This window comes from Ostrea edulis, chromosome 5, assembly GCF_947568905.1.
Source record: "Ostrea edulis chromosome 5, xbOstEdul1.1, whole genome shotgun sequence".
Classification (NCBI taxonomy): Eukaryota; Metazoa; Mollusca; class Bivalvia; order Ostreida; family Ostreidae; genus Ostrea; species Ostrea edulis.
The window spans coordinates 58,670,446-58,691,042 of NC_079168.1; the positions used below are offsets into that span (position 1 = coordinate 58,670,446).

The window sequence follows — 20,597 nt, forward strand, 5'->3', positions numbered from 1 at the left end:
GTTGCCCCCGTTATTACGTTATTTTATCGTGACAAAATGGAAAACGTAATAACGGGGTTCCACTGTATATATATATATATAATAGATGCACATTTACAGGTGCACTTATATAACAAAGGTAATTGGGTAGGATGCACATGTGTATATATACATGTATAGATATAAATATTCAAACACCGTAGTATCGAAGAGGGGTTGCCCCTCCACTTTTGGGGGGGGGGGGGGGGTGATGTCGACCATTTCCTTGCTATGGGAACAACTTGACCAGTCTAGTGACACTTCAACTTTTATCAATCTTATAAAATATATAATATATGTGTTGTGGTGATTTTTATTAAAAGTTTATATTAATAGTATTGATGTATGCCCCTCCATGATTAGGAAAACTGGAGTATAACCGTAAGGTTATGTACATATGTAGACGCTTCTCTCTCTCTCTCTCTCTCTCTCTCTCTCTCTCTCTCTCACGTCAAGGTGTTCTGGATAGGCCTGGCCCGCACATTGAAAAATGATGCATGATGTTTATTAAATTCGTTTTTAAAAAAGGTCTGTTGTAGTTACATATACTGTCTCTTGGAAACAGACACGTAGCATTATTTATTGGGGGTGGAGTTGAAAGATAAGTTGGTAGTTAACTAGGAAATGAAAAAAAACATTTCTGCCTGATCTTCGAATTCTTAAATCGCAGGGAGGGGGGATATTCTTTGCTACATGGGTTCAATTCATAATTTTAAGCCTATTTTTTTCTCATTCAATACTACTATCAAAAGGGGGGGGGGGGGGTCACTCAATATTTCCTTATTCACATATGAAAATAAGTGCCTGGGAAAAGCATTTAAATATACTACATTGTCTATACATGTACTCAAACAACTTCTCAGAGTCTGTTCTAGATTTAGACTGAATGTCGGTGCATACAATGACATGCCCACTGACTGATGTAATTTTCATTTATCAAAGATGAACACTATATGGGGAGGGAGAGAGAGAGAGAGAGAGAGAGAGAGAGAGAGAGAGAGAGAGAGAGTTGGAACTACTCTTTGTTGACCATTTAGGGGAATGTAAAGATATAAACATGACGCATTTTTGTGAGGGATTTTAAATACATTTGCTATATGAAATATACCATCTGAAGTTAATGTATATATTACTTGACGTGTTTTGCTGTACCCAAGAAAATGATATCCCATTCATGCAACATAAATTTGTATCGTTTAGTACATGTACATTTACCACACTTTATTCAATATGTTTTGTAAATACCCACAGCAGGCAGATATATTTTATTCGTATCATGTACTGTAACATGTATATTGCATACACATGTAAGCAGACCTGTTATATAGTCCTTGGTGTACATAGCATAACAAGTAATTTTATCCGACTCAATCAACGTTTAAAAAAGGAAAAAGAAAATTCAAGAGCCAATTTATTGTCCATATTTCATTTGAATAGGAGGATATCGAACAGCACCTTCGAAAATATGATTGCATTCTACTCAACAACGTTTAACAAATATATTTACACGCATTATTTTCCTCACTCTAATTAACACAAGATTCTTCCGCAAAATGTCTATGACCACGATTAAGTTACATGTAAATGAATAATGTATTTTCAATAGCATGCCAGTTTTCAATAGTCTTTGATATCAATGAGTATTTTGATATAAAAAGTTAAAATTGTAACTTTTAGAAAAATATTCTAGAAGAATCAGGGGACTGTAAATCCTATAACGTCGATGACATCGTTCCGAAAAAGCGACCGTAGGAAGACAGCGTCTGAGTTAACAATGCAATATTGTAACGTTATATTCTCAATATCAGCAACAAGTAAATGGTACATGTTATATATGAATGAAACGAGAAAATTATCACCTTTCTACCTGCAAAATGTGATCGGTTTTTGAAACGCGGCCAATTTTGGCCAATAACGTCCCTTGTCCTTTGCCTTGGTATGAAAAAAAAAAAGAATCAGGATGGTGATTTCACTTTGGGAGATCAGAGTTCGAGCCATCAAGAGTCATCTGTTGTTTGTTCAGCTATTTCAACATATAGCTCTTTACAAAGGAAAAACTACCAATGTAAGCATGGTAAAAGTGTTTATACAATGGAGACAGGCTGGTAGTATTGAAGGAAAATATGCTCTGTCTATACAGATATCTACCAACGTTGATCAGTGTTAAAAATTACCCTCATTCTTTTCTTAAAGATAGACAGCAATAGTCTGTAGTATCTCTCTGATCCCTAATTATTTGGAAACAAATCATTTCTATCATTTTGAACCATTTGAAATACCCCAATCTTTCTGTGCTCTATGGGTAATGGATATTTACTTTACATACATCAACCTTTTTGCTGGGTTTTTTTTTTTTGAATAAACACAAACCATTTTCTTTTCTTTTCTCCCTTAATTTTATTACTATCAAAATATATATCATAAATTATGACTATTAAAAGATCAAATTAAAAGGATCATACTATTTAGCACATATACTACAGGTACTTTTTCCATAGAAAAGCATTACAATTTCTTGTGTCCTTTAAATTGAAACATTCTTCTTCAAACATATATCACTGAAATGTGTATGTATGACATTACACAACACATTGGGGCACATTGAATCATTACGCTAGCTCTTCAAGCACTCCTATAGAGCTCACAGAAACTCTTGGTGGTGATGGAAGCCATCTTGTCCATCTGTATTGATCTTCTATCACTGGCAGTGGGTGGTTCTGGTAGTTGTTCCAAGTCCAGCTGCTGGGTGACAAGGGCAGACAACTCTGTGATTTTCTTCCATTTTTGGTCAGAGATTTGCTTGTAGACTCTCTTGATGCCATTGGCAACAGACTTCTTGGTGAGGTTGTGGATGGCTTGGGAATCGTGTAGTGTGGATCTGAAGGTCCTCTGGCTCAAACGCTGGATGTAGGACTCTGAAATTTAATGGATATTATTAGCTGGATAAACAACTAGAAACATATCTTTCAACAATATTGAAATTAATTTTGTTGAAAAAATGAAGAAAATAATGAATATTACAAAACCATCATGACAATAAAAAGTACTTTTAAAACATAATTTAACTTAATTAGAACAGTAAATTTGATACCTAGAGCAGAAACCTGTTGGTTGGCTTTTTCAAAGAGAAGAAGGAGAATCCTGAGGTCTGTAATATACTTTATAATCTGGGAGTGTGTTTGTCCAGGCATGTTTGAAACAAATAACAATTAGATAATTAATATAGAATCTGTAACTTTGACAGTTGAATTCGGTGTATAGAGAACTGTTTGAAAAAAGCAGAAATTCTGCCTTTTATTAGCTAATCAGAAATATTTGAACAATGTAGATGGATTTCATTGGCTAGATTTTGTAAATTGGTTTCAGACTCATTCTATTGGTCATTTTCTGGCATATTAATTTTGCAATTATGATCTCAAAGATGTCAAATGCTGTTCACTTTGATGTAGGTAACATAATTGTAACCTGGGAAGAGGTGTCAGTGAGTCTGTATGATTACCTGCTATCTGTCAATTATCTCCAACTCTGAGCTTGTGTGATATTATCAATAACAGCTTGGCTGAAAAAGCTGATCCATTTAGTCCTTAACAGCAGGGCTAGTAAAAACTGATCCATTTAGTCCTTAACAGCAGGGCTAGTAAAAACTGATCTGTCAATTATCTCCGACTCTGAGCTTGTGTAATATTATCAATAACAGCTTGGCTGAAAAAGCTGATCCATTTAGTCATTAACAGCAGGGCTAGTAAAAACTGATCCATTTAGTCATCCACAGCAGGGCTAGTAAAAACTGATCATCCATTCAACAGCTTTGAATGTTCCCTGGATTTGACATTCTAAAATCATTTTATAACTTTATTAAATCACAGTGTGTGACATGTATAGTTGGGGGGGGGGGGGGGGGGGGGGGGAGCAGTATTAGAATTACTAGGGATAGAATAGATGCAAACTGTGTAGATGATTTGTTCGTTTTCAATCCTTGCCATATAGTGATAATATCATTTTGGGGGGAACTAAGCACCGTATGCATGTTTTACCAAATTATTGATGAATAAGATTTATTAGTCTGCAGGAGTCCTAAAGATTCATAGACTCGCTCATTGCACTATTAACATTCAACAATCACCATTGTGAAACTCAGGACACCATTTTTAAACATTTATGCATATGAATCTTTATAAGCTGTCTTGTTATGCCCTCTGGGCCCAAAATTGGAATAAACTTATCTTGTACATGAATATATTGTAATAAAAGATTACACATTTGAAAAGTTTTTTATAATGTCTTTAATGATAAAGTGCATATTTTACAAGAGAAGAAGCAGTCGCGGTAGCTCAATGGTAGAGCGTTCGTTTCGTAACTAGGAGGTCGTAAGTTTGAGCCCTGCTCATGCCATGGCCATGTCAAATCTAAGATGTTGAAATAGGTAGTGATTGCTCCTTCCCCAAACACTCGGCATTTAAAACTGGGATTCATGGGTCTTTTGGATATGACCTTAAAATCAGAGGTCCCGTTTCACGGCAGGCGTTGGCACATTAATGAACCCTCACTGTTACGCCCCTGAGCTCTAAGCATAGGTCTAAAGTGGTACTTCACCTAAAGCTGGTGACGTCTCAATATGATTGAAAAATTCTCAACGGGACGCAAAACAATCAATCAACCAATCATACAAGAGAAGACCTATTGTCTCTTATCTTATATCATGACTACAGTAATGGTCACTTTAGAGACATATTGTTCATCCCTTAGTAGTGGAACAGGATGAGATGGTTCCCTTTCATCTGTCTATCCATTTCAGCATTTGTCTCATCAAGTTTTATCTGATGTATACAAATGGGGGATCAAAGATGTACATGCTGATATATATAGGGAAAATCTTTTAAAAATTTCTTCTCAAGAATCATTGACCAGAAAAGTTGAAATTTACATGAAACCTCCCTGACATAGAGTAGATTTCAGTTTGTTAAAATTCCATTTCTTGGGGGTAGGTTGGGGTCAAAGTTTCACATGCTGATATGTAGGAAAAGTCTTCTTAAGAGCTGATACATGTATAGAGGAAAAATCTTTAAAAATATCTCTTGAACTATTTAAGATAGGGCTTTCATATATTGTACATGTATATACTCATTATGGCAAGACCTCATTATTCTGTGAAGTTTGACTTTGTGACCTTGACTTACTTTTAGAAAGTCTGACCTATTCAATATCTCCTGAACTTATTAAAGTAGATCTTTCATACTTTTGATATAGATTTCTTATGGTAAGACCTTTCATTTCATGCTGGACCTATAACCTTGTGACCTTGGTCTTTTCCAGAACAGCAAGGTCATGTTAGTCATATTTGTTTTATGCCTCTCTGTGTTTTGTGAATTCATTTTCAGTTATGTCGAGGTCTTTTGGGGCTAGGTTGGGTCTATAATATAGGGTCCATAATTTTTCATGGGAATAAAGATTGATAAAAAAAAAATCTTTTAAAAATCACAATGTCTGAACAATGACAGGGCCACAGTGAATCAGGTAGCAATGTGGCCAATGGGCCTCTTGTTGAAATACATGAGAGCATGAACTGCAACACTTAACGCCAGCAGACTTCATGAAGTGCATTAGTACTCTATGAAAAGTGTGCTGGTTTGAAGCGCTGCTGTTCATACCCTCATGTACTTTCAAATTTTATATTTACATTTTACTTTCATTGATGTCAGAATATTTCCAGCTGTTAAAATAATTGTGCTATATTTATCAATATACATATGCACATTGTTTACTTTCATGAGGAAATGTCTATGATTTCAATTGGTGAAGATTTGAAAGGTTGAAATATTAGAATTGTAAATATTCTAACTTGTTGATACCATGATCCTGTAGACTGCAGTGGGGCCACAATGAATGTTCAGAGTTTGCGAGGATTGTATGTAAAAGGTTTATTTATTTTTAACTGTAAAGGCAAAAGTCACTGTATAGCTCTTTCTTTTTGGCAGATAAGGGTCTACAAAGCATGCCATTAATTTTGATGGATTAAATTTTGGTGAAATTATTTTTATTTTTCTTTCTTTCGTACAATGTATATGTACACTGATGTACTTAGATCTAGCGATGTTTATTGTTTAATCTTTGGAAATCACCAAAATGGGCCAAAATTATATATATATACACCCACCAAAGAAGCTGGCTATACGATGTTAATGTGACGTACTATACATGTGTAAATCTGTAAACACCTTGATGCAGATGGGTTCAAATCCTGTACACACTACACAGGAATATGCATGAAAATCTTCTCCAAAAGAGTCAGAGTACAAATGGTAAATTAATGTACAAGCATTCTCATGTATTCGAGATATAAGTAAAAAGCATCTCTTTATAAGATTCAAACTTTTAACTAATGTGACATCCAGGTGACTCTTGATTACTTGAAGTTCAAGGGATCTTTATAAAACTTGGATTGAGAGATCGAAATTTGAGTCCAATCTGCAAATTGAACCATTATGGTTCAGATTTTATAGTAACCGAATTGCATATTTACAGTATCCTGGCATTGTTTTGACATGTTGTCCTTCATATTTTTAGGTACATGTAATTGACTTGATTTTAAGAACATTGAACTTTATATTGAATAGATAAAAAGTTTGTTTTCATTTTTTCCTCTCATGTTAAGATAGATGTACATTTTCTAGACATAATGATGTTTGCATTCACTTACTACACCAACCACAATCCACCACAGAACTTTCAGATATTGAAGTGAACATTTGAGAGATTGAGAGTAAATTTGCCTTGTTATATATAAAAAAAATCAGGATGGTGATTTCACTTTGAAAGATCAAGAGAGATCAGAGTTCGAGCCATCAAGAGTCATCTGCAGTTTGTTCAGCTATTTTTCAACATATAGCTCTTTACAAAGGAAAAACTACCAATGTAAGCATGGTAAAAGTGTTTATACAATGGAAACAGGCTGGTAGTATCGAAGGAGAATATGTTCTGTCTACACAGATATCTACCAACGTTGATCAGTGTTAAAAATTACCCTCATTCTTTTCTTAAAGATAGACAGCAATAGTCTGTAGTATCTCTCTGTTCCCTAATTTTTTGGAAACGAATCATTTCTATCATTTTGAACCATTTCAAATACCCCCAATCTTTCTGTGCTCTATGGGTAATGGATATTTACTTTACATACATCAACCTTTTTGCTGGGTTTTTTTTGAATAAACACAAACCATTTTCTTTTCTCCCTTAATTTTATTACTATCAAAATATATATCATAAATTATGACTATTAAAAGATCAAATTAAAAGGATCATACTATTTAGCACATATACTACAGGTACTTTTTCCATAGAAAAGCTTTACGATTTCTGATGTCTCTTAAATTGAAACATTCTTCTTCAAACATATATCACTGAAACGCGTATGTATGACATTACACAACACATTGGGGCACATTGAATCATTACGCTAGCTCTTCAAGCACTCCTATAGAGCTCACAGAAACTCTTGGTGGTGATAGAAGCCATCTCGTCCATCTCTATTGATTCTCCTGCACTGACGGTGGGTGGTTCTGGTAGTTGTTCCAAGTCCAGCTGCTGGGTGACAAGGGCAGACAACTCGGTGACTTTCATCCATTTTTGGTTGGAGACTTGTTGGTAAACCCTCTTGATGCCATTGGCAACAGACTTCTTTGTGAGGTTTTGTATGGGTTGGGAGTTGGAATCTTGAAGTGTAGATCTGAAGGTCTTCTGGCTTAAACACTGGATGTAGGACTCTGAAAATAAACAAAAATAAATATTATTAGCTGGATAAACAACTTCCTTCATTAATATTAAGAATAGTTTTAACACTGTAAACAAACATGAATATTGCATAACCATTATGGCTAATAAAAATTACTTAAAACATAATGTAGGTTAACTTAACCTAATACCTAAAGCAGAAACCTGTTGGTTAACTTAGAATATGTAGTAAACCTGATACCTAGAGCAGAAACCTGTTGGTTAACTTAGAATATTAAACCTGATACCTAGAGCAGAAACCTGTTGGTTAACTTAGAATATTAAACCTGATACCTAGAGCAGAAACCTGTTGGTTAACTTAGAATATTAAACCTGATACCTAGAACAGAAACCTGTTGGTTGGCTTTTTCATGGGAAATAAGGAGATTTCTCATCTCTGTAGCATACTGTATAATCTGGGAGTTTGTTAGATCAGCCATGTCTGAAACAAATAACAAGTAGATAATTAATATAGAATGTGTAACGAAATAAGCAAGCTTTGACAGTTAAACTCAATGCATAGAGAACTATGGTTGAAAAAAGCAGAAATTCTGCCTTTTATTAGCTGATCAGAAATATTTGAACAATGTAGATGGATTTCATTGGCTAAGATTTATAAATTGGATTCAGACTCATTTTATTGGTCAGGTGTGAATATATCAAATTTCCAACTGGAATCTGATTGGCCAAAAGGAGTTAATTATTGTTTTTTTTTATGGAATGGAATAAGATGTGACCAAGTTCACTTTGATGTAGATAATGGGATCAATTATTACCTGGATCAAGGTGAGGATGTTTCACAGGTAAAGTAATAATGATCCATAATTAGTTAATAAGGAGTAACACAGGCTTGGTCATCATATTGGGCTTGGTCCAGTTAAGCTTGCACTGCTAGCTTGGGTTCCAGTTTGTACTTCCATAACCATAAGAGATTTCTGAATTTGAAGAATGATGAAATTTACAGTTTAATTATATTTTTGTACAGGAAAATATATTTACTCTTCTTGATTACCCACTACAAAATATATTTACTCTTCATGATTACCCACTACAAAATATATTTACTCTTCATGATATACCCACTACAAAATATATTTACTCTTCATGATATACCCACTACAAAATATATTTACTCTTCATGATTACCCACTACAAAATATAGGTGTTGTTTCTGGATGTCCAACAATATTTCTGATTACTGAAGTGTGCAGTAAGACAACAATATTTCCATTTGGGAATTGAAGTAGGAAGTGCCTCATAAATTCACCCAAAATTATATCAATAATATTAAAACCAACTCTATTAGAGGTTGTTTTGTAAATATGCAAACTAAAGTCTCTCCAAAGTGGAGTTATTTTATCACACATGACAAAAATCTGCATTACTATGGCAGAAATTGCAGATATCAGTGGTATATTGTATGCTTTATGCGGCTTAATGATAACACAAACCGATGGTAATAAAAAACCGGATCAAACTAGTTTGCAACAAACATACATTCATTGTCCGAGATAAAAGCAATGTCAGTTTCAATAGAAATGTAAGAGGAAAGATTTAGTGAATGTAAATAGAACAATTTAAATGATGTACATGAACACAATATTTTGCAGTTGGCAGCACCATGTGTTTTGTTTATTGATGAAATTGATGCCATCACCCCCAAAAGAGAGACAGCATCCAAAGACATGGAAAGACGAATTGTGGCCCAGCTTCTCTCCTGTATGGATGGTAAGTAGCCCAGCCTCTCTCCTGTATGGATGGTAAGTGGCCCAGCCTCTCTCCTGTATGGATGGTAAGTGGCCCAGCCTCTCTCCTGTATGGATGGTAAGCAGGTGACACATGAATTGTTTGTTACATGTACAAATTGCAGGAAGTGTATATAATTCTAAATACCATTACTATTTCCAGATTTGAACAAGAAAGAAGATGCACATGTTTTAGTGATTGGATCTACAAATCGTCCGGATTCTCTGGATCCAGCTCTACGGCGAGCAGGGCGGTTTGACAAAGAGATTTGTTTAGGGATTCCAGATGAGAAAGCCAGAGCAAGGTTATTTTTAATTTTTAATGTATGTTAAAATAAAAGATTGTGAAATTATAATTTTATGCTGTTTGGAACATTTTAACTTGACAAGAAAAAGTTAATTGTGATTCAATATTCAATTAGTTATGGTTTTGTAAATGAACACGGATGATTAAAATGTAATGTTGATGTGAGAGATTTATAAAAGTGATTTGCACATATTTAAAAAGCAAAAATGCTAGATCTCACTTCCTCTAGTTTATTGTTTGTTTTTCCCCCCAGAATTTTACAAGTCCTGTGTCGTAACCTGACTCTGACAGCAGAATTTAGCTATAAATATATAGCTAAGTACACTCCAGGTTATGTGGGGGCTGACCTAACTGCACTGACGAGAGAAGCCGCCATGCTGGCTGTGAACAGGTGAATGCATTCAGATTGATTAAAATAGGTTTATGTGATAATTCAGTTTGATGGACGTTATGTCATGTAATATATTTTGTTAGTTTTGTGGACACTTTTAGGGATAATATGGAAATATATGTGGTTCTCAAAAAAATAACATTGGGCAAGACATGAGCCAAGCCCAATATGATTTTTTTCAAGAACTCAATATATTTTCATCTTACCCATATTCCTCAACAAAATGTCTGCATAAAGAATTTTTCCTGTTGATGATTTGACATTAAATTCATAAACATTATTTTTCTTGATGCTATATTGAAACAACCAAACAGCAGCGGTAACGCAACCAACAATAAACTGCAAAACAAGTTGGGTTTTTTTTTCTCCAAGAAATTGCAAGTTCAATGATAAATTTATTTGTTGATAATGATATTCATGATCTCTGGATTCAGGGCTCATGCCCCAGGATGGAGTTCAGTTGGTCATATATTAAGAATGCATTTTATTTTACAAAATCTTCTTTAACTTTGGACATCAAGGAGGCAAGAAGGAGGCATAATTACAATGGTCATTGAACCCTCTACTGAAATAGTGAAATTCATTACCCCAGGGTTCAGGTATCAGGGTGGAGTTAGATTGGTCATATACATTATGCAATTCCAAGTCCCAGGGTGGGGAACTTGCATTGATATGAGGTTGATCCCTATTAAATTTTGGACCTAAAGGTCAAGCAAATGTGATGCTCATTTAGTAAAACATTTCTGGGCATTAAGTAGTTTCTTTTCTCACCCAGAGTCAAGATATTTCACACACTTACTTGCCGTGGAATGAGGATGATGCCTATTGATTTCAGGGTCAAAAGGTTAAAGGTCAAACAAACTGGACACCGTTTCTCTTTTTACCTTTAATCACCATCCTTTCACAGAGAAACTTGCCAGGGATGAGGATAGTTTCAAAGATTGGTCAAAATTCCTGCTTGTTTTGCAAATGTTGATGTGAAAATGGTGTTCAGCATTCTGCTGCATCAATCGTGATCTTGAATTGCAAACCAATATGTATTTTTTCAGAGTGTTTAAGGATTTGCAGTCACAACCTCGCTTAATCAGCAATCAATCTGATCAGGAGTGTGCAGATATATCCAATGATGCAAAATCAGTACAAGAGAGCCAGACAAAGGAGGCTTTTTTAGAAACTGGTGTGAATCCCGGATCTTCAGATCAGCCAGAAATCTCTCCTATAAATGACATTAGCAAATTCGATCCCACTAAGTCGAATCATGATGAATTATCACAGAACAGCAAAGGGTTTTCTTCTTATGGAACAGACAGTGATATCTGCAATACAGAAGCCACAATGGACACTACTGTTAATGATAAGGGTGAAAACTCGGGCAGTTGTAACAAGGGAGAAAACTCATCCAACTGTTTACAGGCCGAATCCACTGCAACGACCTCGGAATCACAACAGGAGGGTGTTTCACTCATGCAGAACGTTAGAAAGGGAGTTGATCTGCAACTGGAATACTGTATGTATTACTTTGAAATAAAGCTTCAAAGTTTTTGGAGAGTATTCATTCACAATGAGGTACTGGGCAGTTAAAATTAGAGTTTTCCGTTTATTTTTTTTAGTGTTACACTTGTTGAAGAAACAGCCTCCCCTATCAGGCGATCAGCTGAAGGGAATGTCCATCACCATGCAAGACTTCGAGGTATCTAAGATTTGTAGCAGGAATTCATAGTGGTCAACGAAACTATTTAGATAAGAATTTGGAAATTTTATTTTGAAGGTACTAACATATGTACAAAATAGAAAGAAATGATTTAATTCTAATATTGTATTCTGATTCATTTCTCAACTACAGATTCCTTACTAACAAAATTGTGTGAAATAAAAGTCAGGGCTAACAGTGGGTGTACATGATTATCTACAAAAATAAAAGATTAGAAATTTCAATACTTTTAACCATTATAGGAGGCTATTAAAAATGTCCAGCCATCAGCAAAACGTGAGGGCTTTGCCACAATACCAGATGTGACCTGGGATGACATCGGAGCATTGAAGGAAGTCCGAGAGGATCTAGAGCTGGCCATTCTTGTGTGTAAACTTGTGTTCTGTCAGTGAAAGCCCCCCCCCCAGCATTGTTAAGAGTGTTTTGAAACTTGTTTTACAAACTGTCGATCTTACTTCACCATTCTATGAAATTTCCATTGCCCTCCTTTTCAGATAGTTATTTGTTCATTTGTAACTTGTTGGATGCTTGCTATGTGAGAATTCAGAAGACTCGACTTATTTTAATTCCAGGCACCTGTACGTTATGCTGATCAATTCAGGAGTCTTGGAATCAATAGAGCTCAGGGAGTGCTCTTGTCTGGACCCCCAGGATGTGGCAAAACTATGCTGGCCAAAGTATGTGAAAAAATGCAGTGAAGTGATAACACTCAGATAGGGAGAGCATTTGCTTTTATTCTCAGTGTATATGAATTCTTATTTTTTCAGGCTGTAGCAAATGAATCGGGCATAAATTTTATTTCTGTCAAAGGGCCAGAACTTCTGAATATGGTAAGATGGATTTTATTTTTCCATTTAAATGCTTGATCTGTGATTTATATGAATCAAGTGAACTTTTACATGTCATTAAAGTACAAAAGTGTAATAAATCTAGTATCTTGTGACAATGGTAGAGTTATTTCCCTTACAGTACGTGGGTGAGAGTGAGCGGGCTGTCAGACAGGTGTTTCAGAGAGCCAGAAATTCGGCCCCATGTGTCATTTTTTTTGATGAATTAGATGCCCTCTGTCCTAAACGGTCTGATGGAGGGGAGGTAACTTCACATCTTAATTTTTTATGCACTAATTTTAAGTACATGCATTGAAAAAATTGTTTGATGGACACATGTATCTCGATGTTGTAGAGTGGGTCCAGTGTGCGAGTGGTTAACCAGCTTCTGACAGAGATGGACGGCTTGGAGGAGAGGAAGCAAGTGTTTATTATGGGGGCCACTAACCGACCAGGTACACTTTCAGATGGCGGTATTTTGCTATTCGATGTTGGTGTGGACTGATGGTTGTATTTTGATATGTGATATTGGTGTGGACTGATGGTTGTATTTTGATATTCAGTGTTGGTGTGGACTGATGGTTGTATTTTAATATTCGATGTTAGTGTGGACTGATGGTTGTATTTTAATATTCGATGTTGGTGTGGACTGATGGTTGTATTTTGATATTCGATGTTGGTGTGGACTGATGGTTGTATTTTGATATTCAGTGTTGGTGCATGTACAAGGTGTAATTGCAATAGTATTGGTGATGAATTTCATTATGTCATGGAATGTACATTTTTTTCAAATGACAGAAAAATATACCTTAACAAAAGACTATGTTAAAAGCCCAACATTATTAATAATAATAATACCATATTTATGTAGCACCCTTTTCATACACTATGTACTCTCAAAGGTGCTTTACAATGCATATATACCTTACAACAGAATGTTATACACATAATACATAGAAAATATATAAAACATTAAAAAGCAATGATATAAAAGGCGTTATCACATGTAAACAGTCCGTAGCTGTACCTATCCTGATTGTACATATAAAACATGAAAACACAAGGTACCATAAATATACTAGATAAGAATATACATCAGTTTCAGGGCATATTAAAATAATAATGAAATACACACACGCAAATACAGGATATGTCTCATTAAAACATAGAATTTTTTATTTTTTTTTCATAAAACATCACAAAATGGTACTCGAAAACTAAAACACACTGTCAAAACAGATAAGATAATCTTAATGCACTGAAAGATTAACAAGTTAATGAATATAAACAATGTACATCTTTGAAATCACTGGCAAGTTTGTTAAAGAATTTTTAGTGCTGCCTGCTCTTCCTGAACTAATTTACTTACACCAAACTAAATGTTTATTTATTTTTCAATATCTACTTGCATTTTTTATGTGACCCTTACTTATAATCATAGTTTATATGTACAGCTTACTCCGGATATATTGAAATTCAGGGGACCAATCTTTTTCTTTCAATATAAGCGAAGTTCAAAATACGCGAAATCGGAAATGTCAACCATATTGGAGGCTTCATCTGGCATCTCGATCCCGATTACGAAAGCAGAAATATGAATTTATTACATTACACAATTTACAACATTTAGATAATTGATTGGATTTAGTCCACTAAAGATTTTTATTTTTAAAAAAAAAAATGTGAGTTTTGTTAACTTTTGTTTCTTATTGGGCTGACCAAGAATGAATATTTCAATTTCCGATGTCTACAAAAATTTTGTCGTCTACTTTAGGCAGGATCTGTTCATAATCTTTTTTATTATTATTAAATTTACACATACATTTTCGAGGTTGATTGTACGTCACATTTTCATCCGGAATTTCGTTTTTGCTCTCGTTGCTGATATTTCCCTTGCAGTATGTACATGTATATAATAACGGAAGTAAGTTCTTCCCTGGAAATGATCACTGTGAAAACATTTGACACACATGTACATGTATGTCAAACATCAGAATTTCAGAACCATTTTTTTTTTTAAAATAAAGTTCACTAACATAAGCAAGTGGCATCATGATGTCTGTAAAGACATTGTCGTTATCTGCGTCAGATGTTATAGACTTTATTTGGAGATTTTAATGTGAACCCAGTCTTGCAAAAACTATTTTTAATGCACTGTCTGTGACAGCGGAAAGGTGTTTGAAATTACTGGGGTTAAGCAAAATTGTCATTTCAGATTTTGACTTCAAACTCTTATATCTAATGCAGTTATTAATATGTATTTGGTGTCCTTTTTTGTGGGGAGGTCAAATTTTACAAAGGATCCTGTTAAAGAGTGATTATACCCCACTGTTATTTTATTCCTTTTTAAAAACACAATAAAAAGTAATCCATGGGAAACCAATTAACTGACACATACCTGTGTAATTATGAGGCCACCAACCTGGACAACTACCATTGCAGGTGACTTCAATATAGCTGTTATAAAAACAATAGATTATCTACTCAGTGGACTGATAATTGATTTCAAAATAAGTGATATTTCAATATAAGCGATTTCAATTTAACTGATATTTTAGTGCAAAGAAAATAAGAGACTGAGACTGGGGATTTTGTTTTACTTCAAAATAAGCGATATTTCAAAATAAGCGACTTCAATATATGTGGAGTAAGCTGTATATATATTTGTTTGTACCAGTGACATGGTTTTGAGTGATTAAATGAATTGAATTGCAGGCTGATGGTTGTATTTTGATAATTGAACAGGGCTGGTGGCAGAGTTTTGATACTCAAGATTGGTTGGGGGGGGGGGGGGGGGGCTCTAAATTCACCACTGATATAGTGTGTTTCAGATTTGTAGTTTGATTTTTTATAAAGGCAGGTGGCAGTGTTTTATTTTTCATTGGAATATCTTATAAATTTTGCAGAACAATATACATCTTGAAGACCCATCTCTAAAGAGTATCTTTGAGAAAAACTATAATTCTACATTTATATTACAAAGTGGAAATAATTTAAAAATATTTATCTGATTATCGTCCTTTGTCAAGCATTTTAACTAACTATATGTGGAAATTATTTACTTTTTATTTAATACAGACATCATAGATCCAGCCATTCTAAGACCTGGTCGCTTAGATAAAGTTTTGTTTGTGGGACTACCATCAGCAGACGACAGAGAGGATATATTGAAAACCATCACCAAGGTAACTAGGAAGTACAGGTTTCAATGCACCCTATTGTGTTGAGCAGAGATGTGATCCCCCTCCCCCTCTTGTTTGAGGCATTCCTTGTGTGGCTAATTACATGTATTCATGATCAAGAGGCCCATGTGCCACATCACTTACCTACCTGTAAGCAGTTGCATTTACCCATGTTGTAACCTAACTGTAAGGTTCGTGGTGTGAACAAACTTGAATCTACACTACTTTAAGATGCTTGCATATTTAATCAACAAATTGTACCCATGTGGTTTTTGAGAAGAATTCCCTACATATTCTAATGCAAACCCCAAGTGTGGCCTCACCCTGGCCTTAGGAGTCATGGTGTAAACACTGCTGAATCTACATTGTACATGTACATCTGTCTGACAATATGCACCTTTATGGATCTTCAAAAAAGAATATTTCTATAAAATTTCTTATTTGTGGCTATGTAAAACTTCAACACACCCAACCCACAACTCCCCGTTGTGACTCTGTCCTGACTCTGGAGGATGTGGTTTGAACAAATATGAATCTTCATTATATTTCTGAGTTTTAACTTCTCTGTTGTTATTTTTTAAATATCCCACCTTAATTTCTTTTACTGTTTATTATTTTCTCTGTGAAGGGGACATGACTTCTCATTTGAATATATTTTAATCTCTTTTATCTGTGGATACCTTATGGCAAATTTGGTTGAAATTGGCCAAGTAGTTTTTTGGAGGAAGTTGGATATATAAAAGGTTTATCAATGACAGACAAAAGACAGGCTTTGATCAGAAAAACTCACTTGAGTTTTCAGATAAGGTGAGCTAAATGTTGGATTGCGAAACTTTGTTTTTTCGATTTTAGCTCACTTCAACTGAAAGCTTAAAGGGACTGGTTCACGATTTTCGAAAGAAATATTTTTCATTTATGGTGTTAAAAATTAAAAATATAGCTCATTTAATGTTGACAACCAAAATTTGGACCGTCTGAATGTAAGGATAATAGCAATATTTTAGCTTTGATTCTGTGTTATGTAAACAAAGACTCGAGTCTTTTTATGTAAACAAACAAACCAGTGAAACATTAATTTTGTAATTCAAAGCATCTTCATTTTGTACAATTACAAATTTTAACTTTTAAATGACACATTTTACCTAAAGCATACTTGAGATGTGATATATATAATAAACTTGGATCAGTATCCATTTATTTTGAAAACTCGTAAACAATAACACACCTCAATCTTTGTTTTCAAAACAAATAATAAACTCTCTATAATGAGCTTCCGTCATGATGAATTTCCTCAATTTTTGGTGAAACCTTCTAAAACATATTAGACTATAGATTTTGATTACTTAAAGTGAAATACAAAATTTGGAGGAAAATCGTGAATCAGTCCCTTTAAAGGGACTGGTTCACGATTTTTGAACAAAATATTTTTTTTTTTTGATGTTAAACATTAAAAGTATAACTCATTTGATATTGACAACCAAAATGTTGACCTTCTGAATGCAAGAATAAAAGCTATATTCTAGACTTAAATCTGTGTTATGTAAACAAAGACTCGAGTCTTTTTATGTATACAAACAAACTGGTGAAATATGGAATTTGTAATATATAGCATCTTAATTCTGCATAGTCACAAAATTTAACTTTTAGATGCCACATTTTACACAAAGAATGCTTGAAATGTGAAAGATATAATCAACTTAGATCGATATCCATTTCTTTTGAAAATTACGTAAACAATAACATACCGCAATCTTTGTTTGCAAACAAATAATGAACTCTTTTAAAATGAGCTTCTGTGATAATGTATCACCTTAATTGTTATGTGAAACCTTTTTAAACATGTTAGATAGTAGATTTGGATCATTAAAAGTGAAAAATAAAATTTTGGGGAAAATCGTGAATCAGTCCCTTTAAAGGGACTGGTTCACGATTTTTGATAAAAAAAATTTCATTTTTGATGTTAAACATTAGAAATATAACTCTTTTAATGTTGGCAGCCAAAATTTTGACCTTCTGAATGCAAGAATGAAAGCAATATTTTAGCCTTAAATATGTGTTATGTAAACAAAGACAAGTCTTTTTATGTAAACAAACAAACAAGTGAAATATTGATTTTGTAATATAATGCATCTTAATTTTGCATAGTCACAAATTTTAACATTTAGATGACACATTTCACCTCAAAAATGCTTGAAATATGAAAGATATAATAATACTTTGATCGATATCCATTTCTTTTGAAAATTTCGTAAACAATAGCATACCGCAATCTTTGTTTACAAAACAAATAATAAACTCTCTAAAATGAGCTTCTGTGATGATGTATAACTTTAATTTTCATGTGAAATCTTTCAAACACATTAGACAGTAGATTTTGTTCATTAAAAGGGAAAAACAAAATTTTGGGTAAAATCGTGAATCAGTTCCTTTAAGGATGTTCTCTCCTGGTTTGAATTTTTTCAGAAGTATCAAACTTTTTTGATAAACCATTTTAATTGATACATTTTTATCCGAAAGACATTTAAAACATAAAAAAAGAGTATGTTAGTGTGGACTTTAAAGAATTACAGCCCCTCAAAGTTGCCCCTTTGCTGAAACTTAATTTTTCATGAAAATCACCAATTTTCACAAGAAACACACTATAAAACAAATATTAAGGACAGAATAATCTTAATTGGCTTTCTTTTATTTTATGAAAATTAAGCATAATTGATTATTTCAATAACTTTTACATAAAATATATCACCAATTCTACAAAAAATCAAGTATTAATTAACATAATTGTATAAAATATCACACAAATTTGAAGACCTATTTCATAAAAAAATTCAACCTAGGGAGAATGTCTGTATCAAACTTTTTTTGAAATTACTAAATTGTAGATTTGAATCATATTTTTGCTTAATTTAAATGAAAAAAAATGTGTGGGGTAGTGTGCATTGGAACAAAGATTTGAACCATTTTGTGTCCCCACCCCCCTGTTTACACTGACATACATTCTAAACAATAACAATATACGATTTGTTATAAAATGTGTATTTTTCAATTCATATTTACAAATTCTATATATTTATTTCATTATATGATAAATAATCAGAAAACATAAATAATATATGCATATATACAATACTAATTCATTTGCAACTACAGAATGTGTAAAACATATGCCCCTGCATCAGCATTTTCTAATTTCCATGCACTGTGACCTTGATCTTTGACCTTTTGACCCCAAAATTGATAGGCATCTTCCTTTCTTTGTATGTATCCTTATGTCCAAATTTGGTTTGAATAGAATGCAAAGTACTTGAGTTATTATCCAGAAACTAGTTTTAACAGTCAACTTCCATGTGGCCATGAGGAAGAAATCTGCACTTCCTGGAGCACAACTCATCCCTCTCACTGGTTACCAAATGGATGTAGCTAAAAAGCAAACATTGGAACTCAATTTCTATCAATACTGTAAATTCTTAACAATAGAACAGAATATACTATTAGGTTTACCACCAGACTGCTAATACACCAACTTCAACTAACTCCAATTTTTGTCTAGCCAGGGATTATGTTTTTATGCCTTGCTCAACAAATTGTTACTCTAAAAGAATTTCTCATGCAAAATGTTATATATGAATCTGTTAGTGCATAAATGACTGTTTATGAAATATACATATACTGTATGCTGAAATTCTAATCAGGATTTTTTTAAATGTGCATTTTCAATACCCTATAAACACATTTTTACATTATTAAAACTTTTTGACAATTACATTTGATAAAATAATTTAATTTTCCAGAACTGATTAGAAACAAATTATCGATCTAGAAGCCCAAAAGAAAGATATCTATACATGTATATGTAGTCAACAAAATTATCTTTTGTTTTAACTAATTTGTACACGAATGGCGCGCCATAATTCTCTAGATGGGAGAAACCCCCCTTTTCCCTTTGAACTCCTTTTAATGAATTAAATTCGCTGTATACTTTGACGATTTTTTAAAACAATGATCTAGATTACACTTTTTAATCAAAATGATGCTTCAATAATGATACATTGAACGTTAGGAGCGAAATTCGTTCATGACCGACTAGGCGGGATTGGGAAGATCGTATATCAATTTAGGTACAGATCTACATAGTTTGTAGATTTTATTTTCATAAAAAAAAATTCTTGTATATTGAAAAACTTACGAATTCATTCAATACTATATCAGCAGCCTTTGATTCGGGTACTACATCGCTAACATCCTTCCATTTTCCCCTCTCGTCTGACACTATGTACAGTACTGTAGTGTGTTACCATGTGCGTGGTTGTGCCTGCTTGTCTGTAATTTTCTTTGTCTGCCACTCACTTGTGAGAATATCGGATGCAGACTGATCTATAACTGCCGATTTACTTCATGTATGTTTCTGAACTGCTTTAGAATAGACTAAATGCGACATCGTATAGTGTGCGTCTTTGAGCTCGAGTTTGTTTACAATCGTAACGTCATCATGAATATCGTAAAATGAGAAAATAAGTAAAAATGGTCATGTTTTAATTAATTTTTGTAAGTTTATTAACATTACTTACAAATAAAAACAGATTTTAATGTTCTTCTTTGTGCATACAAAATAAAACACACGCATCCCTATAGTTACGACTTTAAAAAGT

At 33.7% G+C, this 20,597-nt stretch overlaps 3 protein-coding genes across 3 annotated transcripts in view; 1 reads left to right on the forward strand and 2 right to left on the reverse strand.

Moving 5' to 3' along the window:
- The window catches only part of LOC125650503 (nuclear valosin-containing protein-like), a 76,395-nt gene that overhangs the window by 49,412 nt on the left and 6,386 nt on the right, over window positions 1-20,597 (forward strand). Inside the window, exons 11-21 of the mRNA XM_048878868.2 lie at window positions 9,396-9,513; window positions 9,694-9,835; window positions 10,091-10,228; window positions 11,278-11,735; window positions 11,839-11,918; window positions 12,182-12,304; window positions 12,512-12,616; window positions 12,707-12,769; window positions 12,909-13,031; window positions 13,122-13,221; window positions 15,845-15,951. Of these exons, the coding sequence (XP_048734825.1) occupies window positions 9,396-9,513; window positions 9,694-9,835; window positions 10,091-10,228; window positions 11,278-11,735; window positions 11,839-11,918; window positions 12,182-12,304; window positions 12,512-12,616; window positions 12,707-12,769; window positions 12,909-13,031; window positions 13,122-13,221; window positions 15,845-15,951 (1,557 nt within the window). The remainder of the gene's footprint in view (window positions 1-9,395; window positions 9,514-9,693; window positions 9,836-10,090; window positions 10,229-11,277; window positions 11,736-11,838; window positions 11,919-12,181; window positions 12,305-12,511; window positions 12,617-12,706; window positions 12,770-12,908; window positions 13,032-13,121; window positions 13,222-15,844; window positions 15,952-20,597) is intronic.
- Window positions 2,479-3,209, reverse strand: LOC125650506 (uncharacterized). The gene is made up of 2 exons (XM_048878870.2): window positions 3,110-3,209; window positions 2,479-2,933 (listed from the first exon to the last, which is right to left on the reverse strand). The coding sequence occupies exons 1-2, from the start codon at window positions 3,207-3,209 to the stop codon at window positions 2,641-2,643; spliced, it is 393 nt and encodes a 130-aa protein (XP_048734827.2). The 3' UTR covers window positions 2,479-2,640.
- LOC125650505 (uncharacterized) lies at window positions 7,473-8,225 on the reverse strand. Its single transcript, XM_048878869.2, has 2 exons — window positions 8,126-8,225; window positions 7,473-7,778 (listed from the first exon to the last, which is right to left on the reverse strand). Exons 1-2 carry the CDS (start codon window positions 8,223-8,225, stop codon window positions 7,480-7,482), a joined length of 399 nt encoding a protein of 132 aa, XP_048734826.2. The 3' UTR covers window positions 7,473-7,479.